Here is a 23475-nt window from a genome sequence, read left to right as displayed (position 1 = left end):
AGACAGCAAGTTCAAGATGCCCAAGTTCAAGATGCCGTCCTTCGGCGCGTCGGCGCCGAGCAAGGATTTGGGAGCATCCGTGGACGTGTCCCTGCCCAAGCTGGCAGCCGAGGCCACGCTGCCCTCCCTGGGAGGAGAGGTGCCAGCCCCAGAGGGCGCCGTCCAACTGCCCACTGCTGACGTCGAGCTCCCCGGGGGAGAGCTGGAGGTGTCCCTCCCCGAGGGAGAGGTGGCTGTGCCCGGGCTGAAGGGCAAAGCAGAAGGGGTCAAGATCAAGGGCCAGCTGCCCAAAGTGCAGATGCCCAGCCTCAAGATGCCCAAGGTGGACATCAAGGCCCCCCAGGTGGACATCAAGGGCCCCCAGGTGGACGTCAAGGGGCCCAAACTGGAGCTGAAGGGCGCCAAAGGGGAGGTGAGCGCCCCCGACGTGGAGGTGTCCCTGCCCAGCGTGGAGGTGGACGCCCAGGTGCCCGGCGCCAAGCTGGAGGCTGACCTGTCCCTGGGAGACAAGGAGGTGGCCGCCAGAGACAGCAAGTTCAAGATGCCCAAGTTCAAGATGCCGTCCTTCGGCACGTCGGCGCCGAGCAAGACCTTGGAGGCCTCGGTGGACGCGTCCCTGCCCAAAGTACAGGCTGAGGTGTCCGTGCCCTCCATAGCGGCCGAGGCCAAGACCAGTGACGTGACCACTGAGCTGCCATCTGCCGACCTAGACGTCAAGACGGCCGCGGTGGGCCTGAAGCTCCCTGAGGGCCAAGTGCCCGAGGCGGAGCTCCAGGAGCCCTCGGCCGGAGCCGGACTCAAAGGGCACCTGCCCAAGGTGCAGATGCCCAGCATCAAAATGCCCAAAGTGGACTTCAAGGCCCCCCAGGTGGACGTCAAGGGGCCCAAACTGGAGCTGAAGGGCGCCAAAGGGGAGGTGAGCGCCCCCGACGTGGAGGTGTCCCTGCCCAGCGTGGAGGTGGACGCCCAGGTGCCCGGCGCCAAGCTGGAGGCTGACCTGTCCCTGGGAGACAAGGAGGTGGCCGCCAGAGACAGCAAGTTCAAGATGCCCAAGTTCAAGATGCCGTCCTTCGGCGCGTCGGCGCCGAGCAAGGATTTGGGAGCATCCGTGGACGTGTCCCTGCCCAAGCTGGCAGCCGAGGCCACGCTGCCCTCCCTGGGAGGAGAGGTGCCAGCCCCAGAGGGCGCCGTCCAACTGCCCACTGCTGACGTCGAGCTCCCCGGGGGAGAGCTGGAGGTGTCCCTCCCCGAGGGAGAGGTGGCTGTGCCCGGGCTGAAGGGCAAAGCAGAAGGGGTCAAGATCAAGGGCCAGCTGCCCAAAGTGCAGATGCCCAGCCTCAAGATGCCCAAGGTGGACATCAAGGCCCCCCAGGTGGACATCAAGGGCCCCCAGGTGGACGTCAAGGGGCCCAAACTGGAGCTGAAGGGCGCCAAAGGGGAGGTGAGCGCCCCCGACGTGGAGGTGTCCCTGCCCAGCGTGGAGGTGGACGCCCAGGTGCCCGGCGCCAAGCTGGAGGCTGACCTGTCCCTGGGAGACAAGGAGGTGGCCGCCAGAGACAGCAAGTTCAAGATGCCCAAGTTCAAGATGCCGTCCTTCGGCACGTCGGCGCCGAGCAAGACCTTGGAGGCCTCGGTGGACGCGTCCCTGCCCAAAGTACAGGCTGAGGTGTCCGTGCCCTCCATAGCGGCCGAGGCCAAGACCAGTGACGTGACCACTGAGCTGCCATCTGCCGACCTAGACGTCAAGACGGCCGCGGTGGGCCTGAAGCTCCCTGAGGGCCAAGTGCCCGAGGCGGAGCTCCAGGAGCCCTCGGCCGGAGCCGGACTCAAAGGGCACCTGCCCAAGGTGCAGATGCCCAGCATCAAAATGCCCAAAGTGGACTTCAAGGCCCCCCAGGTGGACGTCAAGGGGCCCAAACTGGAGCTGAAGGGCGCCAAAGGGGAGGTGAGCGCCCCCGACGTGGAGGTGTCCCTGCCCAGCGTGGAGGTGGACGCCCAGGTGCCCGGCGCCAAGCTGGAGGCTGACCTGTCCCTGGGAGACAAGGAGGTGGCCGCCAGAGACAGCAAGTTCAAGATGCCCAAGTTCAAGATGCCGTCCTTCGGCGTGTCGGTGCCGAGCAAGGATTTGGGAGCATCCGTGGACGTGTCCCTGCCCAAGCTGGCAGCCGAGGCCATGCTGCCCTCCCTGGGAGGAGAGGTGCCAGCCCCAGAGGGCGCCGTCCAACTGCCCACTGCTGACGTCGAGCTCCCCGGGGGAGAGCTGGAGGTGTCCCTCCCCGAGGGAGAGGTGGCTGTGCCCGGGCTGAAGGGCAAAGCAGAAGGGGTCAAGATCAAGGGCCAGCTGCCCAAAGTGCAGATGCCCAGCCTCAAGATGCCCAAGGTGGACATCAAGGCCCCCCAGGTGGACATCAAGGGCCCCCAGGTGGACGTCAAGGGGCCCAAACTGGAGCTGAAGGGCGCCAAAGGGGAGGTGAGCGCCCCCGACGTGGAGGTGTCCCTGCCCAGCGTGGAGGTGGACGCCCAGGTGCCCGGCGCCAAGCTGGAGGCTGACCTGTCCCTGGGAGACAAGGAGGTGGCCGCCAGAGACAGCAAGTTCAAGATGCCCAAGTTCAAGATGCCGTCCTTCGGCACGTCGGCGCCGAGCAAGACCTTGGAGGCCTCGGTGGACGCGTCCCTGCCCAAAGTACAGGCTGAGGTGTCCGTGCCCTCCATAGCGGCCGAGGCCAAGACCAGTGACGTGACCATTGAGCTGCCATCTGCCGACCTAGACGTCAAGACGGCCGCGGTGGGCCTGAAGCTCTCTGAGGGCCAAGTGCCCGAGGCGGAGCTCCAGGAGCCCTCGGCCGGAGCCGGACTCAAAGGGCACCTGCCCAAGGTGCAGATGCCCAGCATCAAAATGCCCAAAGTGGACTTCAAGGCCCCCCAGGTGGACGTCAAGGGGCCCAAACTGGAGCTGAAGGGCGCCAAAGGGGAGGTGAGCGCCCCCGACGTGGAGGTGTCCCTGCCCAGCGTGGAGGTGGACGCCCAGGTGCCCGGCGCCAAGCTGGAGGCTGACCTGTCCCTGGGAGACAAGGAGGTGGCCGCCAGAGACAGCAAGTTCAAGATGCCCAAGTTCAAGATGCCGTCCTTCGGCGTGTCGGCGCCGAGCAAGGATTTGGGAGCATCCGTGGACGTGTCCCTGCCCAAGCTGGCAGCCGAGGCCACGCTGCCCTCCCTGGGAGGAGAGGTGCCAGCCCCAGAGGGCGCCGTCCAACTGCCCACTGCTGACGTCGAGCTCCCCGGGGGAGAGCTGGAGGTGTCCCTCCCCGAGGGAGAGGTGGCTGTGCCCGGGCTGAAGGGCAAAGCAGAAGGGGTCAAGATCAAGGGCCAGCTGCCCAAAGTGCAGATGCCCAGCCTCAAGATGCCCAAGGTGGACATCAAGGCCCCCCAGGTGGACATCAAGGGCCCCCAGGTGGACGTCAAGGGGCCCAAACTGGAGCTGAAGGGCGCCAAAGGGGAGGTGAGCGCCCCCGACGTGGAGGTGTCCCTGCCCAGCGTGGAGGTGGACGCCCAGGTGCCCGGCGCCAAGCTGGAGGCTGACCTGTCCCTGGGAGACAAGGAGGTGGCCGCCAGAGACAGCAAGTTCAAGATGCCCAAGTTCAAGATGCCGTCCTTCGGCACGTCGGCGCCGAGCAAGACCTTGGAGGCCTCGGTGGACGCGTCCCTGCCCAAAGTACAGGCTGAGGTGTCCGTGCCCTCCATAGCGGCCGAGGCCAAGACCAGTGACGTGACCATTGAGCTGCCATCTGCCGACCTAGACGTCAAGACGGCCGCGGTGGGCCTGAAGCTCCCTGAGGGCCAAGTGCCCGAGGCGGAGCTCCAGGAGCCCTCGGCCGGAGCCGGACTCAAAGGGCACCTGCCCAAGGTGCAGATGCCCAGCATCAAAATGCCCAAAGTGGACTTCAAGGCCCCCCAGGTGGACGTCAAGGGGCCCAAACTGGAGCTGAAGGGCGCCAAAGGGGAGGTGAGCGCCCCCGACGTGGAGGTGTCCCTGCCCAGCGTGGAGGTGGACGCCCAGGTGCCCGGCGCCAAGCTGGAGGCTGACCTGTCCCTGGGAGACAAGGAGGTGGCCGCCAGAGACAGCAAGTTCAAGATGCCCAAGTTCAAGATGCCGTCCTTCGGCGTGTCGGCGCCGAGCAAGGATTTGGGAGCATCCGTGGACGTGTCCCTGCCCAAGCTGGCAGCCGAGGCCACGCTGCCCTCCCTGGGAGGAGAGGTGCCAGCCCCAGAGGGCGCCGTCCAACTGCCCACTGCTGACGTCGAGCTCCCCGGGGGAGAGCTGGAGGTGTCCCTCCCCGAGGGAGAGGTGGCTGTGCCCGGGCTGAAGGGCAAAGCAGAAGGGGTCAAGATCAAGGGCCAGCTGCCCAAAGTGCAGATGCCCAGCCTCAAGATGCCCAAGGTGGACATCAAGGCCCCCCAGGTGGACATCAAGGGCCCCCAGGTGGACGTCAAGGGGCCCAAACTGGAGCTGAAGGGCGCCAAAGGGGAGGTGAGCGCCCCCGACGTGGAGGTGTCCCTGCCCAGCGTGGAGGTGGACGCCCAGGTGCCCGGCGCCAAGCTGGAGGCTGACCTGTCCCTGGGAGACAAGGAGGTGGCCGCCAGAGACAGCAAGTTCAAGATGCCCAAGTTCAAGATGCCGTCCTTCGGCACGTCGGCGCCGAGCAAGACCTTGGAGGCCTCGGTGGACGCGTCCCTGCCCAAAGTACAGGCTGAGGTGTCCGTGCCCTCCATAGCGGCCGAGGCCAAGACCAGTGACGTGACCACTGAGCTGCCATCTGCCGACCTAGACGTCAAGACGGCCGCGGTGAGCCTGAAGCTCTCTGAGGGCCAAGTGCCCGAGGCGGAGCTCCAGGAGCCCTCGGCCGGAGCCGGACTCAAAGGGCACCTGCCCAAGGTGCAGATGCCCAGCATCAAAATGCCCAAAGTGGACTTCAAGGCCCCCCAGGTGGACGTCAAGGGGCCCAAACTGGAGCTGAAGGGCGCCAAAGGGGAGGTGAGCGCCCCCGACGTGGAGGTGTCCCTGCCCAGCGTGGAGGTGGACGCCCAGGTGCCCGGCGCCAAGCTGGAGGCTGACCTGTCCCTGGGAGACAAGGAGGTGGCCGCCAGAGACAGCAAGTTCAAGATGCCCAAGTTCAAGATGCCGTCCTTCGGCACGTCGGCGCCGAGCAAGACCTTGGAGGCCTCGGTGGACGCGTCCCTGCCCAAAGTACAGGCTGAGGTGTCCATGCCCAGCGTGGAGGTCGACGCCCAGGTCCAAGGCACCCAGCTTTTTGGTGACTCTTGTGAGGAGGTGAAAGAATTTTCCAAAGGGAGGATATTCAAAATTTCTACAATTAGTGTCTCTTCCTCTGGCCCTTCTGCTAGCCGTCCTTCTGAGCTGTCTTCTCCGCTCGGTGGAGGTGATAATGATATTGATCTTACTTCACCCCCAGGCTCCAGAGATCAAATCGTCCCTGGCAGTGAACAGCATGCCCTCCGTATGGAAGGCGATGTGGCTTTGTCAACTGTAAAAGGTGGGGAAAAAAGCAAAAGCAAGAAATCCCATTTTAAATTGCCCAAAGTCTTCTCTCCACCGGGGAAATCAGCTAAAGGCTTTGTATCCTCTGCAGAGGAAACCGACATCTCCTCGCCTGCAAGGTCCTCCACCTCGCCCTTAGAGTCAGGGCTTGGGGGACCCCGGGGGCCACCTGTGGCTTCGGTGGAGCCTTCCATGCATGTGTCCAGGCTAGGCTGGCTCAGTGGTCCCCATGTGGAATCCTCCAGCCTCAGTCCTTGCGATGGTGTCACACTTACAAAATACCAAGTGACTGTCTCCAGAGGCCCCGTCCCCCCCGAGCTTCCTTGTGAAACCCCGTCTGGGCCCTGGGTGGATGCTCAGCTTCCCAGCACAGCAGGTGCAGACGACCTGCCCTCCAGTGAGAGCATTCTACTGTCCCAGCCTGATGGTCACACAGGCCCCATGGACACTGTATTTCCCGAATCTTATGGCCGCGTGACTTTTCCTAAATTTCATCGACCAAAGTTCCAGCTGTCACTCCCCAAATCAACCGCTGGAGTGATGGAGCCTGGAGCTGCCGAGTGTGCGCTCCCCACGTCTCCTCCGCTTTCTGTGCAGGGACCGGACTCCTCCGCAGAGGAAGCCGCGGTGTTCCCAGTGCTAGACGGTCAGCTGCCACCTGCAGGTGTCTCTGTGTCCAAGGTGGCGGAGGCACAGGCATGCACCGCGGGGATGTCAGCAGGGCCTCCCACAGAAGCCCCAGGTGAAGGTGTGGGCCGCAAGGGGAAAGGCAGTCCAGTCAAAGCACCGAGGCTCAAGCTTCCGTCTTTCAGGTGGTCCCCGAAGAAGGGGGCAGAGTCCAAAGCAGATCCTGGACACAGCCAGGTTGTCGATGCAGGTGCTCTGGGCCCTCCTGGGGGTCACGTTCCACCAGCAGAAGCTGGTGGGGATGTGTCTCTTGAGAAGGAGGGAGAGGCAGGAGCGGTCACATCGCCAGCCCTCGCCCTGCTGAAGGTCACACCTCCCGGAATGACGGCTTCCACAGAAGGGGCCTGCCTGCCACGGGGAGACCCAGGCCTGGCCCTCTCTGGCTCTACAGACATGGCCAGTGGTAAGGGCAGTGTTGGGGGTGCTGGCGCAGCAGCAGGCCCCCCAGGAGCGGATGTGAACGTCGACCTCCCAGAGGCCCCCATTCCCAGCTCGGGCTTTGTCAAACCTGACCTCAGGCCCGGGGATGTCGCGGTGGAGGTGAGCCTGTCTGCAGGTGACCTTCCTCTTTCCAAACACGGCCTGTCTCTCGGAGACGGCACCCAAGAGCACGGGCTCGGGGATGGCTCAACAAGCCAGCTTTGTGGGGAGGTGACGGCGCCCTCGGCGGAAGACCCCCTCCAGCCATCCCCGACGGTGGGGAGCCCAGGGCGGGATGCAGCCGCGGGAGCAGCGCCGGCAGGCTCCAGGGAGAGCTGGTTTCGGATGCCCTCACTCCGCCTGCCCAGCTTCAGACGCCCCCCCAAGGAGCGGGCAGGGTCTGCAGCGCCGGGGGCTCAGAGACCCCTGCCGGCCGCCGGTGTGCCAGGGGAAGGACAGGCACCGGCGGTGGTGCAGAGTCCGGAGGCCTGCGCACCTGCGTCAGAGGGGGACGCTGCTAGGTCCCTGCAGCCCCCGGAGGCTGGTGCAGATGCGGCAGGCAGCCTGGCTTCTTCCTACGTGGATGTTCTTCGGAGGAATCTTGACCTTCACGTCCCTGCTGTGGGGCTATCAGCTTCCGAGGTCAGGGTCCGGCCAGGCGCAGGCTCCCTGCCCCTCCAGCTGCACGGGACACTTGCAGAGCCCTGCACCCCTCCAGGAGAAGCAAGCGAGCCCCCTCTTCCCGGACCAGCAGGCCAGGGCCTGGTCAGGGGGCCTGAGGGCGCAGAGGAGCCGCCTTCCCAGCCCGAGGGCCCTCTCAGACTGAGGGCTTCCAGTACGGATATGCCATCCCAGGTTTCCGTGGTCAATGTAGGTCAAGTCTGGGAAGACTCTGTGCTACGTGTCCAGTTCCCCAAGTTAAAGGTACCAAGGTTCAGCTTCCCGGCCTCCGGCTCGGAGGCTGACGTCTTCGTGCCCAGCGTGAGAGAGCTCTCCTGCCTGCACAGCGGTCCTGACACAGCCCTGCTCGAACGAAGCCCTGGCGGACGGGGCACCAGCATCCCGAAGGCCGCCGCGGCCCTCGGCCTCTCCTCAGAAGCTGCCCCCATTTGTAAGGTCAGGGTGCACATTCAGGGCACAGAGGCAGCGAGCCGCCAGGTGGCCGTGCACAGCACCGTGACAGCCGTGTATACTGAGCTCTCAGGACCTGAGGCGTTTCCCACCCAGATCGTGCGGGAGTCAGAGGTCCCCGCGTCAGAGACCCAAACACCTTCTTATGGGTTTTCCTTGCTAAAGGGGAGGGTCTCAGAGCCCCCCACTCAGGCACAGGTGCACGTGGTGACTGCAGACTGTGGGCCAGGGGAGCACCTGCGAGAGGCTCCGGAACCGGCCGTCCCAGGAGCAGACCCCGTTTCTGGAGACCTCCAGCCTGACACCGGAGAGCCTTTTGAAATTATCTGTCCCAGTGTAGACGTGCCGGGACTGCCAGCGTGTTCACCTGAACTTCGCTCTCACCCTGGCCACGGGCGTGCAGACAGCTGTTCTGATGAAGAGCCCCCGGAAATTCTCGAATTCCCGCCGGAAGAGGGCCAGGAGGCAGAGGAGGACCGAGCTCCCAAAGCAAAGCCGGAAGGTAAAAGGTCCTCTGGTCTGTTCCGGTTTTGGCTCCCGAGCATCGGGTTTTCTTCCTCAGTCTCCGAGACAGGTGCCGATTCCCAAGCCGATCCCCAGAGACCGGCTCCTGTGCAGACCCAGCCGGAGGCGCGGCCGCCTCCCTCACAAGAGAAGGGGGGCTGGTTCCGATTTCCCAAGTTGGGGTTCTCCTCCTCGCCTACCAAGAAAACCAAAAGTGCTGAAGAGGAGGCGGGTCTGGCCGAGCAAAACCTCCAAGACGAGGCAGGTGCCTTCTATGATGCGCCAGAAAGCTTCTTCCCCGAAGAGACGGGAGCAGGGGAGGCAGCAGAGGCCGCGGGCGCCAGGCAGGGCTCTGGGACCATGGTGGCCTCCGCGGCAAGAACCGAGCTGATCCTGCTGGAGCCGGATGGAGCGGGCAGCCAGCAGTGTGCGCCTGGGCCCGCCACCGAATGAGGGCCAGGGAGGGGTGAGGGCCGGGAAGGGGTGACTGTTCCTCGAGGACAGACGCCCACGCGAAGTCCTGTGGCAGAACCCCGGCTGCACAGAACTCCCATCCCGACCACGCCAACCACGCCGGCGTCCACGCATCCACCCTGCTCCCAGGACCAGGCGCATGCCACCAACCGCCCCCCGCCGCACGGCCTTTCCGACGTGGGGCCAAGCTGCGGAAGCCAGGAGGAGCCCGATGGCCCAGGCGCCAGGGGCTGCCCAGGGTAGGGGTGCTGTACACGCTGCTGGGGTGAGGGCTCCAGAGACCTGCCCGCGGTGCCCAGCAGAGCCCGGCCATGCCCTCAAGGAAGGGGTGTTAAGGGCCGTGGGTGTAGATGCAGTGTTTGCTGTAGCCCCTGTCTGCTGCTTTGGGCCACATCGTTTCCCTAGATTCCAGGCAGAGTCCGGTGCATTCCCAGAAACCCCAACGCCGCTCACTTGTAAGGATCGCGCTCCTTTGTCGAATGTCTCCGCGAGGCAAGCTTGGGGATGCTTGGTGTGGACGGGGCACACACGACTGAGTGTGGCGGCCGACCCGGCTTGCCCCGTGGCAGCTGGCAGTGGGTGAGCCGGCAGAGGTCTGCACCGTCCCATGCCCACACAGCCCCCCGCGTGGTCCCCGTGCCCCCACTGTGCCCGCTGCAGCCAGGCTGCCGGCGGAACCCCCCATGGACAATAAAGGACGAGCTGTCCCCTACGGCACCGGCTGCGAGGTCTTTTTCTTCCCGCTCGCGCTCCCCCCACGCACTCCCAGAACTAATCTCTCCCAGGTTGCCCTAGAGGAGAGGTCGGGGTGGATCTTAGTGTGGCCCCTCACCTGTCGTGGGTACGTCAGATGCTTCTCCAAGCCGGCAGCCAGAAGAAGGCGCAAGCCGGGAGCTCAGAGGGAGGCCACGCTGTCAGGGACACACGGCACCGCGTGTCGTGCGTGTAGGAAGACCGTGCAGGGACAGAGCAGGGCAGACGTCCTTGGCCATGATGGGGGCCCGCCTCGGGGGGCTTCCCTCCCCTCCTCCCAAGCAGCACCTGGGAGCAAATCCAGGTGGGGCGGCAGACTGAGGCTCCAGGGAGCCCTACCCCCTCCACCAGCCAGCACCCGGTGTCCCCCTCTCGGCTGCCCTGCGGCACTCCTCCTGGGCGTCCCCAGCGCAGCCTGCCTCGCCCCCTCTGGCCCGGGGGGCGGAGGGGAGGGTCTCCTGGTGACCTGCTCCTTCTCCCTCTCAGGCTGTGGGTGCTGCAGTGAGAGCTGGGCTGTGAGCCCCCCAGCCGGTGCTGCCCCGGCAGGGAGAGCGGAGGGCTCCCCTCCCACCGTGCGCACGCTGTGTGCCCTTCCCTGTGGCTGGCCGGAAAGGTCATCCACGTCAGGAGACGTGGGATCCTCTGGAAAACGGGCAGTTCGTGAATGAGGAAGGGGAACCAGTCAGTGCTTGTCCCGAAGTCAAGGGAGACCATCGCACCCCCAGGCCGAGGCTCCCGGCCTGTCCTGTACGTCAGGCAGGCACAGCGAGGGCCGTCCCCCTGGGAACACCGCTGTGGGGGTCTGCCTGGCTCCACGGGCTTCTTGCCTCGTCTGAAGCTGGAGTCAAGGCCTGCGATACTGGGGCCTCGGTGCTAGAGGCGGGAGGGGCAGCAGAGTCTTCCCACGCGGTCTCCGTGCGCGTGACGGCGTTGCCACAGGCCAGCAGCTGCAGACAGCACACATCTACGAACTTCCGGTTTCTATGGTTCCGGAGTCCAAGCCCCGCTTAGCTGGGTCCTGCGCTCGGGGTCCTGCAGGCTGCAGTCGGGGTGAGAGCCGGGGCTGGGCTCTCGTCCTCTATCCAAGTGGGGAAGGGGCTGCTAGCTGCCCTCTGCCCTTGCTGGCTGCATGACCGAGGGCTGCTGCGTCCTGCTGGCCACCCTCGGTGCCCTGCCGCAGGGGCCTCCCCAAAGGACGGGTCACGAGCCAGGAGCTTGCCTCATCCAGCCAGCAAGGAGCAGACTCCCAGCAAGACACGGTCACAACGTAGGTCACGTAATGACGGAGTGAGCGCCCATCACGGTTGTGCGTTCTACTGTTGCACGTAAAGACAGGCTGTGCCCACCCCCAAGGGGAGGGCGTCACACAGGACCTGGGTTCTGGGGGGCAGGGCCACCGGGGCCATTTTAGAGTCTGTCCGCCACAGGCCAGAAGGCACCGCATCAAGGCAGCCGGGGGGCCTCTCAAGCCTCATCCAGCTGGGTCTCCCGTGGGGTCTGCTTTGGAACAGGCCTTCGAGGCTGCCACCGGGCTGTGGCCACCGGCCCCTCCCACTGGCGATGGCCGCTGGGCCGTTGGCTGTGGCTTTGTACCTGCCGTCCCAGCACGGCCTGGAGCACGGAGCCCTGCTAGCTCGTGGCTGACCAGCCCGGGGACAATGCAGCTGTGGGGCCGGGACCAGAGAGCAAGCTTCCACAGCAGCCCTGGAGAGCAGGGTGGGTCTGGGACGGTGTCTGCTCCTGACGGCTGTTGCTGGGCAGTCCGCGGGCAGGGGACAGGGGCCGTGGGGAGCCGCCACAGCGGCCCCGGGGCTTGGCTTGCCCAGTGCGGCCTGCGCACAGACCAGCTCCCAGAGGCCGTGGACACTGTGCAGGGCTGTGTGCGTCCACGGCACCCTCTTCAGAACCTTGCAGGTCTGGGCCGGGGACCTTCCTCACTAATGAGGATGCCGACGTGTGGGGGCCCGACGGCAGCCCATCGGCTCACTCTGGGGCACAGAGGACTAGGGGGCAGGGAAGGGGCACCCAGGATGTGGGAGAGCTGGACCAGCATCCAGTGTCCCTGGGCCACTGAGCTAGCCCCAAGCTGCAGCCTCGGGTGTCCCCCAAAGGCCGGTGGGCCTTGGTCAGAAACCAGGAGTCCAGAGAGGCCAGGGCGTGCTGAGATGGCTTCTGATCCAGCAGAAGGGCCAGAATCCAGGTGTCAAACAGGACCCACATCCTGCCCCTGCAGGGCAGGTACCCGGACGCTTGCCGGGACAGGGGCAGCCCCAGCAGGTCTGTATTCAAGTCCCCACCCCAGCTTGGCGCCAGCACCCCACCCCCCAACCTCTGGCTCGAAACCGGGTTCTCTCAACACCTCCCCCAGTGTGAACCCCACTATGGTCCGGGGGGCCACACAGCAGCCCTGCAGCCACCTCCCTTCTCCAGGACCCGTCCCCACAGTCCTGGGTCCCCCCGTCCTGGCGCTTGCCCCGGCCCCACCCCCAGTTCCTGTGGGTGAGGACTGGGCACCGATAGACAGAGCAGCCTTGCCTGGCAGCCCCAAAGGGTCAGGGGGCAGAACTCCCACCGGGGGCCAGGAGGAGTGGCATGCTGGACTCACACAGACGGGGGAGGTGCTCGTGTATTTTAAAGGCCCCCTTTGTGGGTAGGGATTGTGGCTCTGTGGGTCAGGGAGGAGCATCCTGGAAGGCTGTCTGGAGGAGGCGGGGTCTAAGAGGGGCTGGTCCGGAGAGCCGAGGGCGAGCAGTCTGCATGGGCCAGGAGTTGGGAGGTCCTGGCCCTGAGCAGGGCTTGTGAGGACGGGCTGCTTGGAGCCCCGATGGGGGGACAGGCGGGGAGGCGCTGTGGGAGGCGGCCCCCACCGGGAGCTGCAGGGCCGGGGACCGGGGCCTAGCAGCACCTCAGCCCTGCCAAGCGCAGTCCTGGCCCCGGGCTTGCCCGTCCAGGCCCACGGCGTAGCGGGAGTCCCAGTCTCGCTCGAACAAGCGGCGCAGCTGCTCCTGCACGGTCGGCCCCGCCGGCCGGCTGCCGGGGGCCCTCTGGCTGACCACCAGGCCCACCCCCGAGGTGCTGCTGAAGTAGTCCTCCGACCAGTTGGAGGTGCCTGGGGTGGGTGGGGAGGAGGCCCTGCGTGACTGAGGGCCCGGTCGTGGGGCTCTGCCGCGGCTCTGGGGACAGAGGGGCACAGTGGCCACTCCGCTACCAGAAACTCCAGCCAGGGCAGCCCCTCAGAGGCACGGGGGCCAACGAGCCGTCCATGTGTGTGGGGCTCCATCCACATCCTCCCGGGACGGGTGTCCTGACTCAGTGTCTGAAAACTCGATGCCCGGGACGTCCCGCCTGCCCTGTGTCCTGCGCCCGGTCCTTAGAGCCCCACTGGAGACACTCACGCCCCTCAGCAGCCCCACTGCCCTGAGGGGCCCGTGCCCGATAGAAGAGCAGTGTCCCCTTCAGCACCCAGGCCCGGCCACGGATTGGGGGTCACGTCCCCCTTCTGTGGGTTTGTGTGGCCTCTGTGTGTCTTGTGCACCTGCTCGGCAGGCCTCGAAGACCCAGGGGTCCTGGGGCTGCTGCACTGGGTGCTCACCTATGTAGGCCGCCTTCTCTGTGACCATGAACTTGCTGTGGTTCACCCTGCTGAACGGGATGTTGGAGTGGTTTCCCACCGGCACGATGAAGACTTTCTTTGGGGAGCAGAGAGGGAGCGTGTCAGGAAGGGGAGGAGGGCCACCTCCCCTAGCTCGGCCCGGGGAGCAGGCCCTCACCACGTCCACCGAGACACCGGCCGCGGGGTTGCTGAAAGCCTGCAGGGACCGCAGTTCGGGGAACATGCTGGGGTCCGTGTGGGGCCAGCAGCTGACCAGCAGACGCACGCGCACACCCCTGTTGAAGGCCGCTGTCCGCAGTGCAGTGTCCAGTGCTGGCCAGTACCTGTGAGAGGGCGAGTCAGGGTCCTCGGACCGACGGGAGCCCTGCCTGCCAGCCGTGGGTGAGCAGGGGTGTACCAGGAGCTGCCCGTCCACAGAGCGGGTCTCCACCCTCCAGGGCCACCTGGCTCCGGCCCAGACCCACCTGGGGGGGTGGCTGAAGCGCGTGGTGGGGAAATACTCCATCACCGAGGCGTAGATGAACTCCCTGGCACCCCCCATCACTGCCAGCAAGGCTTCCAGGTCCCGGGTGCGGCCATGCGGACAGAGCCTTGGTGGCGATGCCTGTCCAGGGAGAGAGGTCCCTGAGGGCACTGAGCCACTTGCTTTCTGGACCTGTGACCCCAGCACGCACCCACCCTCCAGCATGTGGGAACTTAGAGGAAGACAAGAGGTGCTGCCTGGGGAGGTGGGGAGAGAGCAGAGAGGGTCTACCTAGGGGCCTTGGGGCTGCCCTCAGTCTCGGCAGGAAAGCCTGGAAGCAGGCAGCCCCCCCCCCAACCGGTCCGGGTGGGTCTGACTTCCTGGACAAGGCAGCCCCCCCCCCAAAGGCTTCTGTGCCTGCTCAGGCAGGGCCCCGCTGTCTAGAGGGCCTCCCCTGGCTCTGATGCTGGGTCTCCAAAGGCCAGCCAAGGGGTAGCCGGAGGCCGTCCTCCCACTCGCGCCGATGGAGGACCAAGCCGCCCCACCGCCTTCCCGCCGCAGAGGGACAGAACCACTTGATGAGCTGGGCCTCCCTGGTCGCAAGCTGAAGCCCCTCGACCCCACCCACCAGTGTGCTTGGATCCCCCTCCCCGGATCACAGGACGCCCTGCCCCCTCCCAGGGCGCCCGTCTCCCATGGACGGCACGGCCGGCGTCCTCTCCTGGAGCTGGGTCTGCCGACTCCAGCCTGCCACTGGCCAGGGGACCACAGCCGGTCCTGGGTGCTGGCTCCCCAGGCCATGGCCCTGAGGCCCTGGCGGGCACTGCAGTGGGGCACGGTTCCCTGGGGGTCCGACAGGCCCCGTTGCCCCTCTTACGGAGAAGTAGGCAGTGGTGGGCACCCCGTCAAAGCGGCCCCGGAGGGGCTGGAAGCGGTTGATGTGGGATGAGAAGTTCTGAGGCCAGGCTCTGGGCAGCACCGCCCTTGGCGCCCCCAGCACCCAGTAGGTCTGGAAGGTCTTCTCCAGGTCGAGGGCCAGGTGGCTACAGTTGTAGATGACGGCGCCCAGCTCCTTCACCTGCGGGGACAGGGCGGCGGCTGCAGGAGGAGGCCCGAGGCAGAGCACAGCCCCCCACGCTGGCAGCCGGCCCACAGTGTGCTTGCAGGAAGCTACGAGGTGGGGGGGCCCGGGGGGCCCTGCTTGTCGTGAACATGGTGTTCCCATGATCAGAGCGATGCATGCTTGTTACCCCAAAATAGAAAATGCATAAAAGTCACTCTTCGCGTCCCTGTCCCGCGACAGACGCAGCTACCTTTCCCGCCACTGCTCTTGGACGGGTTTTCAGTGCGTTGCTTTTCCTCAAAGGGACGTCTGTTTGCAGTCTGCATGTTCCCTGGATAAAGTGACGGGAACACCTTTCCAGGGGCTAACCGACGTTCCACGGTGTGAGCGCGGTAGCGTGGCGGATTCCGTGACTTCCCGACCAGGCTCCGATTATGTGCTCGAGGCGGATGTGACCCCCGTGTTGCGGCCAAGGCCGCAGGGACATCAGGCCGAGCCCCCCGGGAACGCGGGCAGTGGACGAGCTCCAGGTGGGTCCCCCTCCCCTGGGCTCTACACTCACCTGCGTCAGGGCCCGCCAGTCCATGTTGGCACTACCCAGGTAGATGTGCCGTCCGTCCACGACCCAGAATTTGGAGTGCAGAACGCCCCCGGTGAGCTTCCTCATGGGCACGAACCGCACCTGGGCCCCTGGCAGGGAGGTCAGGACCGTGTGGTGAGCTGGCCCTTGGTAGGTGCCCTCTTCGCAGGGAGCCTGATTCTCCGCTATTTACAGCTGGGTCGGCGCGTTTACCCTAGGAGCAGTCGGCTGAGCCCATGCCATCATCGTCCCCACTTTCCAGGTGGGGCGACAGAGGCATCGACTGGCCCAGGATCCCTCAGGGCAGCCCCGCTCCGGAGCTCGGGGTTATAGGGGCTGCTCCCCGGCTGAGCTCCCAGCCCGAGCCCACCCACGGGTCAAAGCTGCTGGGCTCCGTGGGGCCCCGAGGCCACCCGATGGTCTGCCCCATGGAGAATGGCACCCTGGCTCCTTGGAACCAGCCCCAGCCCCTGTGAAGCTGACTTCAAGCATGCTACCCAGGACCCCGCCCTCCCGGTGAACTAGGGGGCACCGGTGGCCCTTCCCAGCCTCTCCCAGGCAGCTCCGCGCTCCTTCCTTGTCCCGTGGCGCCAGCTGGTCAGGTGACATGCTTACCCCGGGCCAGGGCCCAGGACGGACGGGCACCTACCTCGCGCCACCAGGACCCGCAGGTCCGTAGAGTTCTTGGTCAGGGACGGGCTGCTGGTAGCCACGGCCAGGGAAATGTTCTTGTCCAGGAGCTGTGCCAGCTTCTGCAGAAGGGCCTCCCCCTGCGAGGCAGGCCAGCAAGAGGGGTGACCCTCTGCCACCTAGGAAGGACCCAGACCTCTCCCGGGAGGCCACCCTGCCCACCCACAGCTCAGAGTCAGAGAGATGTGCCCTGGCACCAGAGGGGGCAGATGGCCTGCAGCCTCCAGGTTGGGGTGGGGAGGGCCGGGCCATACCGGCTGGGAAGACGAGTCATTGACCCCGATGTCAGGCCCTGTGAGGGACCAGTAGAAGGAGGCCACATGGATGCTCTCCTGGGCGGCGTCCAGCAGCTGCAGCCAGGCCTGGGCCAGGGGCTGGGCAGATGGGCTGCCGGCTGCAGAGGGCAGGTCCTGGGGGATACTCTCCACAAGGACAAGCCTGCAGGAAGAGCCCCTGGGGCCTGAGCAGAGCACAGGCACCACCAGCCTGCCTCGCGTCCCCTGCTCCGTCCCCGCCGGCCAGGCCAGAGGGATCACTGCCAACGCACGGCCTGAGCCCAGGCCCAGGATGCATGGAGGGAGGGCCGACGAGACTGGACAGGGCAGGCGTGAGCCCAGCAAGCCTGCTGGGGACAGTGACACCCAGGGGAGAGCCAGGGGAAGAGCGGGGCAGATTAGGGGCCCGGGCCCCGCCCCAAACCCCGCACGGCCGCTGGAGAGCCGTTGCTCTGAGCAGAGATTGGGTCTGGGCTGCCTAGGGGTGGGGAGGCCTTTGGAGGTGGCCCACGCTGCCCCGAGGAAGGGCTGGACCGGGAGGTGGTGGGAGCCCATCTCGGGCTATGCGGGCTGGGCTATGTGCAGGCCTCCCACCCACAGCAGGAAGCGTGGGAAGGCAGGTGCGGAGCCCCTCGGAGCAGCGATGCCACCCCAGGGAAGGGAGAGCGGAGAAGCTGCCCGCCTCAGCCCAGGGGGCACCGGGCTTCGCAGCCTTGGCGGAGCCCCCTGGTGGCAGCCTGTGTTTGCTGCAAAGAGCACCCCAAGTCCGCCCGATCCCCACCCCGCTCCAACCCATCCCCGCCCTGGGGCCAGCCTTCCCGGCTAGCTGCGTCTCCTGAGACGTGGCACAGGGCCGTGCTTACTCCGCGGGGCAGGTCCAATGACGGGAAGCTCGGGAAGCTTGCGGAGGGCAGAGCCCACCGCCCCGCAGACCTCGCAGGCTCACTCACCGGCAGGAGTCTTGCGGCTGCTGGCCGGCCTCCCCTCCCAGGGGCTCCCAGGCCAGGCTGGAGCTGTGGCCCCTGGACCCAGTGGGTCCTTCCTCAGGGTGCAGCTGGCCGCAGGTGGGGGGAAGGCGCACTTGCCACAGGACGTAGGCAAGAGTCATGGCGCCGAGCCACAGCACGGCCAGCATTCCCAGCACCTGCAACTGGAGAAAGGGTGTCACCGCGGGTCCCCAGATGGCATGGGTGTGCTCTACTTCCGGGTGGGCTGAGGCGGCCCCTCCGGGCTGACAGAGACTGTCCCCGGCTCCCAGAGAGGGCCAGGCCTGCAGGGGGCCGGGTGGGCAAGGAGAGATTAGCACTGACAGGACCCAAGCCCACTGTTGGGGGGGTCAGGTGGCCTGGGGCTGTCCCTCGGGGCCCCCCGAGACAGGGGTAGGGTAGGTGAGGGCAGCCCACTGGTCTGGCTGGTTTCGTCCTTGCCGCTCTGGCACGGGGTCCTGTGAGGCTGCACAGCCCCCCACCCCCGGGCCCCCTGTTCTGCCGTGCCGCCCTTTCTGTCCTGTGGGCGGTGGGGCCTGTGCAGCAGGGATGGATGGGGGCCACTGACGCTCTCTGCCGAGGTCTCAGCACCTGACAGGGTGACCCGGCGTCACCCGCAGCCCCGGGCCCAGCGCTGGGCAGCCTGGCTTGCAGGTGGTGACTGTGTGTGTGTGTGTGTGTGTGTGTCTGTGCCAGGACCCAGCCCTCACACCGTTTCCCCCTCTCTCGGTCGCCCTCTCAGTGGGCATCAGGGTGTCTGAATCTCAGTTCCTTCTTTCAGCCACATGTGTGTCGAGGCCCGGAGCCATTTCTCCTTTCAGCAGGGCCCCCGTTATAGGCCCGTAAAAAGCTGCTTCCCTTCCCAGGGCTGGGGCTCCCGGCCTGGCCCCCTGCAGCCCCCTCCTGGGACTCGGGCAGCACCCCTCGTCCTGGCTGGGAGGCATGGCGGGGCTGAGTTGGGACCCTTCGCTGCCGTCCAGGGGGCTGCGGGCTGGGAGCCCAGGGTACTGTGGGGGGCCCCCCCTGCAGCCAGACGCTGCCCCCTCAGGGCAGTTATCCCCACAGAGAGCTGGAAGCCAGGCCGGCTGGGCTTCCCCACAGTGGCCTCAAATGCCACCGTGAGTCAAGTGCCCCCGGGGGTGCAGGGAGGGACCTCCGAAGCCAGAACAAGGCCTCGGGCAGAGCCACACTGTCCCCCCAGAGGGAAGCCAGGATGCCCCCCACCTCCAGAGCTGGGCTCAGGCCTTCGGGAATGTTCCCTCAACCCCACCGCAGAGGGGAGCTCAGGGCCTCGAGCTGCTCCCCCCCACCCCACCACCTGGCAGAGCCAAGCTCAGGGGGCCGCACCCCACGCACGCCCTGGGGGTTCATCAGGCCTCACTGACTCTCAGGAGAGGCAGTCCTTGTGAAGTCCCGGGCTGGGCACTGGGCAAGGGAGCACCAGGGACATCCTTGGACTGGCTGCTCCCCCGTTGTACCACCGGGGAAAGGGCCTGTCCCCCAAGTGTCCCAGGCAGAGGGCAGGTCCAGCCCCGCAGCCCCCATCTGGGACTTGGAGCTGTCCCAGGCACCTCCCCGAACCCTGAGGCCCAGAGCACATCCTCTCCTCCTCTTGGCCCCCGGGAACACCCCTGGAGCGGCCCTGGGAGCGTGGGGTGAAGCACCAGGCCCCAGTTGGGGGCGACGGCCCACTGTCAGCTTGCCGGGAGCCCGGAGGCCCTGGTGGTCCCCACTGCCCAGACTGGAGGAGGAACGGGTGGTCTGCCAGCCCCATGGGAGGCTCTGTGATCCCCTGGGCCCAGGGTTGCTGGTAGCCGGCTTCCCTGGGCCTTCGGCCTGGCCCCTCCGCCTGGCCCAAGGATCCCTGCTCTCACCTCTGGGGGTCCTGCCTTGGCGTTCATCTTGCTCCAGACACGGACCGCAGGCCCTCGGCTCTCTGTGCGGCAGTAGGCTCCCGCGGCTGCCTCCACCCCCAGCCCACCTGCCTCCTCTCGGCAGCCTGCCGCTTCCCCTTCTGGCCACTTCCTCTTTGTCCTGAGTACCTCCCTCTGCACCACCGACAGACAGACATCTGGCGCTGGGTGGGCCAGCCAGACGGTGGGGCTGGGAACTTTCACTGCCAGAGAAAATCTCTCCGCCTAGCCCCATCTCCCAAGGTGGAGGCATTCTCTAGCCACAGGCCTGGGCAACAGTTGGGCTCGATGCAAGCCACAGAGACCCGAGGAGCCCTGGCTTAAGCAAGATTGTTCATTTCTGTCTCACACTAACCAGGTTTAGGGGCTGGTGGCCTAGAGACGGTGTTGGCTCCATAGCCATGGAGAGCAATGCCCCTCCAGGCCCCTCCTCAGGAATCCTAGCTCCCGATCCCTAGGGTTGACTAGCAGCCTCGTGGCCCCACGATGGCTGCTGGAGTTCAGCCATCAGCTCTGTGTCCCCAGGAGCATAATTCCGGTTTCCCTTAGTCTGTTCAGGCAGCTGTAACAAAACACCACAGACCGGGTGGCTCGTAAACAGCAGACATTTGCTCCTCACAGCTCTGGGGTCTGGGAGTGCAAGGTCAAGGTGCCGGCAGGTTGGGTGCCTGCTGAGGTCCTGTCCTGGTTCTCTCCTCACTGTGTCCTCCCGAGGAGGAAGGGCTGGGGGCTCCTTCATAAGGGCACTAAACCCATCACAAGGGCTCCCCCCTCCTGACCTGGCCAGATCCATCTCCCCTCCCACGGAGTCTCTGCTTTCCCTGCTACCTGGGCGCTGGGAGCGAGGCAGAGCTCGCTCGTCCTGGCAGGAATGCCATCCAGGGGCTGCGGGGCCCATGGGTCCCGCTGGCTCTCGGGTCCCCCATGCATGACGCTACATCTGATGGTTAGAAAAATGGGCTTCCTGCCTCGCTGCTGGCACGCACCCGGGGCTCATGCTCAGCGCCTGCGAATTCCCGCTTCCGTATCACCCTGGGCCCGGTGGACGCAGATCGCTGGCTTCCTGCGTGATTCCCTCTCTGCATTTGCGTGGCCGACAGCCTTCGGTGAGAAGTTTCCAACTCAGCCCAAACGTTACGGGGGCTGTCTTTCTTGCTTTTTAATTTTGTTATCCACCCTGCCCCGTTTCACTGAGATGTAACTGACGTATTACATACCGGTTTCCAGGGTGCGACATAATGACCGAGATCTGTATATCCTGCAAAATGACCTCCACGAGGGCCTTGGTCAACACCCTCACCTCACAGAATCAGTGTTTTTCCTTGTGAGGAGAATGTGTGAGATCTGCTCTCTTGGCAGCTTTCCAGGATACGGCACCACACTCACCGCACCACCCATCCCACCCAGGACCCCCGGACCGTCCCCGCGACCCCTCCCCCGCCCCCGCCCCGGGCACCTGCCAGTAGGGTCTCTGTATCCGTGAGCTCAGTTTTTATCAGATCCTACACCTGGAAGTGATCACATGGTATTTGTCTTTCTCTCACTCAGCTCATTTCAAGATGTGCCCTCCAGGTCCACCTACGTGACAGGATTTCCTCCCTTTTTATGGTTGAGTAGTTTTCCACCGTGTGCGCGAATACACAGCACGCCTTCTTCATCCGTCCATCCGCCGATGGACACGTCCGTCATTGTGACGTCTCGGCCGTTGTGGACCACACTGCACTGGACATGGGGGTGCACGTCTCCCTCGGGGACCACGGCAAGCTTTTCTTCCCCGGTTTGGGTTTGTACTTGTATCTCTTCTCTCTCATGTGGAAACTTTTGGTTCCTGACATTAATATAATTACTTATTAGCTTTGGCTTATAACATGTTTAACACAATTTCCAAGTAACAATTCTAATATCACGACAAACAATAATACTACTCACTGAAACTTGAGACTTCTCTGCGAGGTTTTTCTTGCTGTTATATCTGACCGAGGATGTGAAAAATCCAACACCTGTTCTAAAGTCGGTCTTTTTTTTTTTTAAGATTTTATTTATTCGACAGAGATAGAGGCAGCCAGCGAGAGAGGGAACACAAGCAGGGGAAGTGGGAGAGGAAGAAGCAGGCTCATAGCGGAGGAGCCTGATGTGGGGCTCGATTCCATAATGCTGGGATCACGCCCTGAGCCGAAGGCAGATGCTTAACTGCTGTGCCACCCTGGCGCCCCTAAAGTCAGTCTTTTAAAACCAAAGCTGGCGGCATCACGTTGCCTGATTTCAAGCTGTATTACAAAGCTGTGATCACAAAGATAGCATGGTACTGGCACAAAAACAGACACATAGATCAATGGAACAGAATAGAGACCCCAGAAATGGACCCTCAACTCTAGTCAATTCATCTTCGACAAAGCAGGAAAAAACCTCCAATGGAAAGAAGACAGTCTCTCCAATAAATGGTGCTGGGAAAGCTGGACAGCCACATACAGAAGAATGAAATTCAACCACTCTCTCACAGCATACACAAAGATAAATTCAAAATGGATGAAAGACCTCAATGTGAGACAGGAATCCATCAAAATCCTAGAGAAGAACATAGGCAGCAACCTCTATGACCTTGGCCACAGCAACTTCTTGCTAGACACGTCTCCAAAGGCAATGGAAAGAAAGGCAAAAATGAACATGTGGGACTTCATCAAGATAAAAAGCTTTTGCACAGGAAAGGAAACAGTCAAAAAAACTAAAAGACAACCGACAGGATGGGAGAAGATATTTGCAAATGACACTACAGATAAAGGGCTAATATCCAAGATCTATAAAGAACTTCTCAAACTCAATACACAAAAAACAAAGAATCTAGTCAAGAAATGGGCAGCAGACATGAACAAACACTTTGCCAACAAAGGCATACAAAGGGCCAACAGACACATGAAAAGAGGCTCAACATCATTAGCCATCAGGAAAATACAAATCAAAAGCACAATGAGATACCACCTCACGCCCATCAGAATGGCTAAAACTAACAAGTCAGGAAACAACAAATGTTGGTGAGGTTGTGGAGAAAGGAGAACCCTCTTACACTGTTGGTGGGAACGCAAGCTGGTGCAGCCACGCTGGAAAACAGTGTAGAGGTACCTCAAGACGTTAAAAACAGAGCTACGCTACAATCCAGCCATTGCACTACTGGGTATTTACCCCAAAGATACAGACGTGGTGAAAAGAAGGGGCACGTGCACGCCAATATCCACAATAGCCTAACCGTGGAAGGAGCCGAGATGCCCTTCAACAGATGACTGGATAGAGAAGATGTGGACCATATACACAATGGAATATTACTCAGCCATCAGAAAGGATGAATACCCACCATTTGCATCAACGTGGAGGGAACTGGAGGAGATTATGCTGAGTGAAATAAGTCAAGCAGAGAAAGTTATATGATTTCACTCATATGTGGAATTTAAGAGACAAAACACATGAACGGAGGGAAGGGAAGGAAAAATAAAACAAAATGAAAACAGAGGGAGACAAACCATAAGAGACTCTTAATCACAGGAAACAAACTGAACGTTGTTGGAGGGGAGGGGGAATGGGGTAAGTGGGGGATGGGCATTAAGGAGGGCCCGTGATGGAATGAGCACTGGGTGTTACATACAACTGAAGAATCACTGATCTCTACCTCTGAAACTAATAATACACTCGTTAACTAACTTGAATTTAAATAAAATTTTAAAAGAAGAAAAAAAGGAAGTCAGTCTTCTTCCACAGTTGAGCACCTCACGCTTGGAACAGGTGAGGCACGAGGCCTGTTTTCCTGGTGGATAATTAGGAGTCCTCTCGTGCTGCTGGGCTGGCTCTGTGTTTATCGAGTCTCCAGGTGTGTGTGGGTCTTCGTTTTCTCTTCCACCAGTGTGCTCATCCTGGCGCCCGTGGGGCACTGCCCGGTCCCCGCGGCGCCATGCAAAGGCTCTGGGGTGGGTGGGGCCAGTCCCTCTCCTTCAGGAGGACCACCACATGGTTCGTATACATCCATCGCGATAACAGTGTGTTTTTCTCCCTGAATCTGTTAATGAAGTAAATCAGAGATTTTCTCAAGTTAAACGAACGTCAGGGTCCTGGGATAGCCGCTCAAGAACCGTGACCTGCGCTGTGTGTGGTTGGCTTGGCTCCAGCAGTGAGGGATTTCCAGTTGTACGTCTGCAATCACGACCATCGCTGGTGACGCGTCCTCTTTCTCCTCAAGCATCACCTGGTCTTTGTATTTAAATTACATTAGAGTCCTAGGGGCACCTGGATGGCTCAGTCGGTTAAGCCTCCAACTCTTGATTTCTGCTCAGGTCATGATCTCAGGGTCATGAGATCCAACCCGTGTTGGGCTCCACACTGG

At 63.4% G+C, this 23475-nt stretch overlaps 2 protein-coding genes across 7 annotated transcripts in view; one reads left to right on the top strand and one right to left on the bottom strand.

Annotated features, from left to right (window-relative positions):
• AHNAK2 (AHNAK nucleoprotein 2) overlaps positions 1–9485 on the top strand; it is a 37110-nt gene extending 27625 nt beyond the window's left edge. For all 3 annotated transcript variants that reach the window (XM_087856306.1, XM_087856304.1, XM_087856305.1), the window contains exon 8: positions 413–9485. In XM_087856306.1, coding sequence (XP_087712432.1) covers positions 413–8752 — 8340 coding nt within the window. In that variant the 3' untranslated portion in view covers positions 8753–9485. The remainder of the gene's footprint in view (positions 1–412) is intronic.
• A 2649-nt stretch (positions 9486–12134) lies between these two features.
• Positions 12135–19195, bottom strand: PLD4 (phospholipase D family member 4). 4 transcript variants are annotated; one of them, XM_087856301.1, is made up of 11 exons: positions 19071–19195; positions 17161–17360; positions 16190–16373; positions 15895–16015; positions 15228–15355; positions 14916–14996; positions 14480–14680; positions 13604–13743; positions 13297–13462; positions 13119–13215; positions 12135–12699 (listed from the first exon to the last, which is right to left on the bottom strand). In XM_087856301.1, exons 1-11 carry the CDS (start codon positions 19095–19097, stop codon positions 12422–12424), a joined length of 1623 nt encoding a protein of 540 aa, XP_087712427.1. In that variant the 5' UTR covers positions 19098–19195; the 3' UTR covers positions 12135–12421. The 4 variants fall into 4 exon arrangements, with proteins under 4 accessions (XP_087712427.1, XP_087712428.1, XP_087712429.1 ...); XM_087856302.1 differs by having other exon boundaries at positions 12135–12635; XM_087856303.1 differs by lacking the exon at positions 14916–14996.
• Positions 19196–23475: the final 4280 nt, after the last annotated feature.

This window comes from Ursus americanus, chromosome 26 (genome assembly GCF_024610735.1).
Source record: "Ursus americanus isolate L20-20 chromosome 26, mUrsAme1.1.p, whole genome shotgun sequence".
NCBI lineage: Eukaryota > Metazoa > Chordata > Mammalia > Carnivora > Ursidae > Ursus > Ursus americanus.
This window is presented reverse-complemented; position numbering and strand designations above follow the sequence as displayed.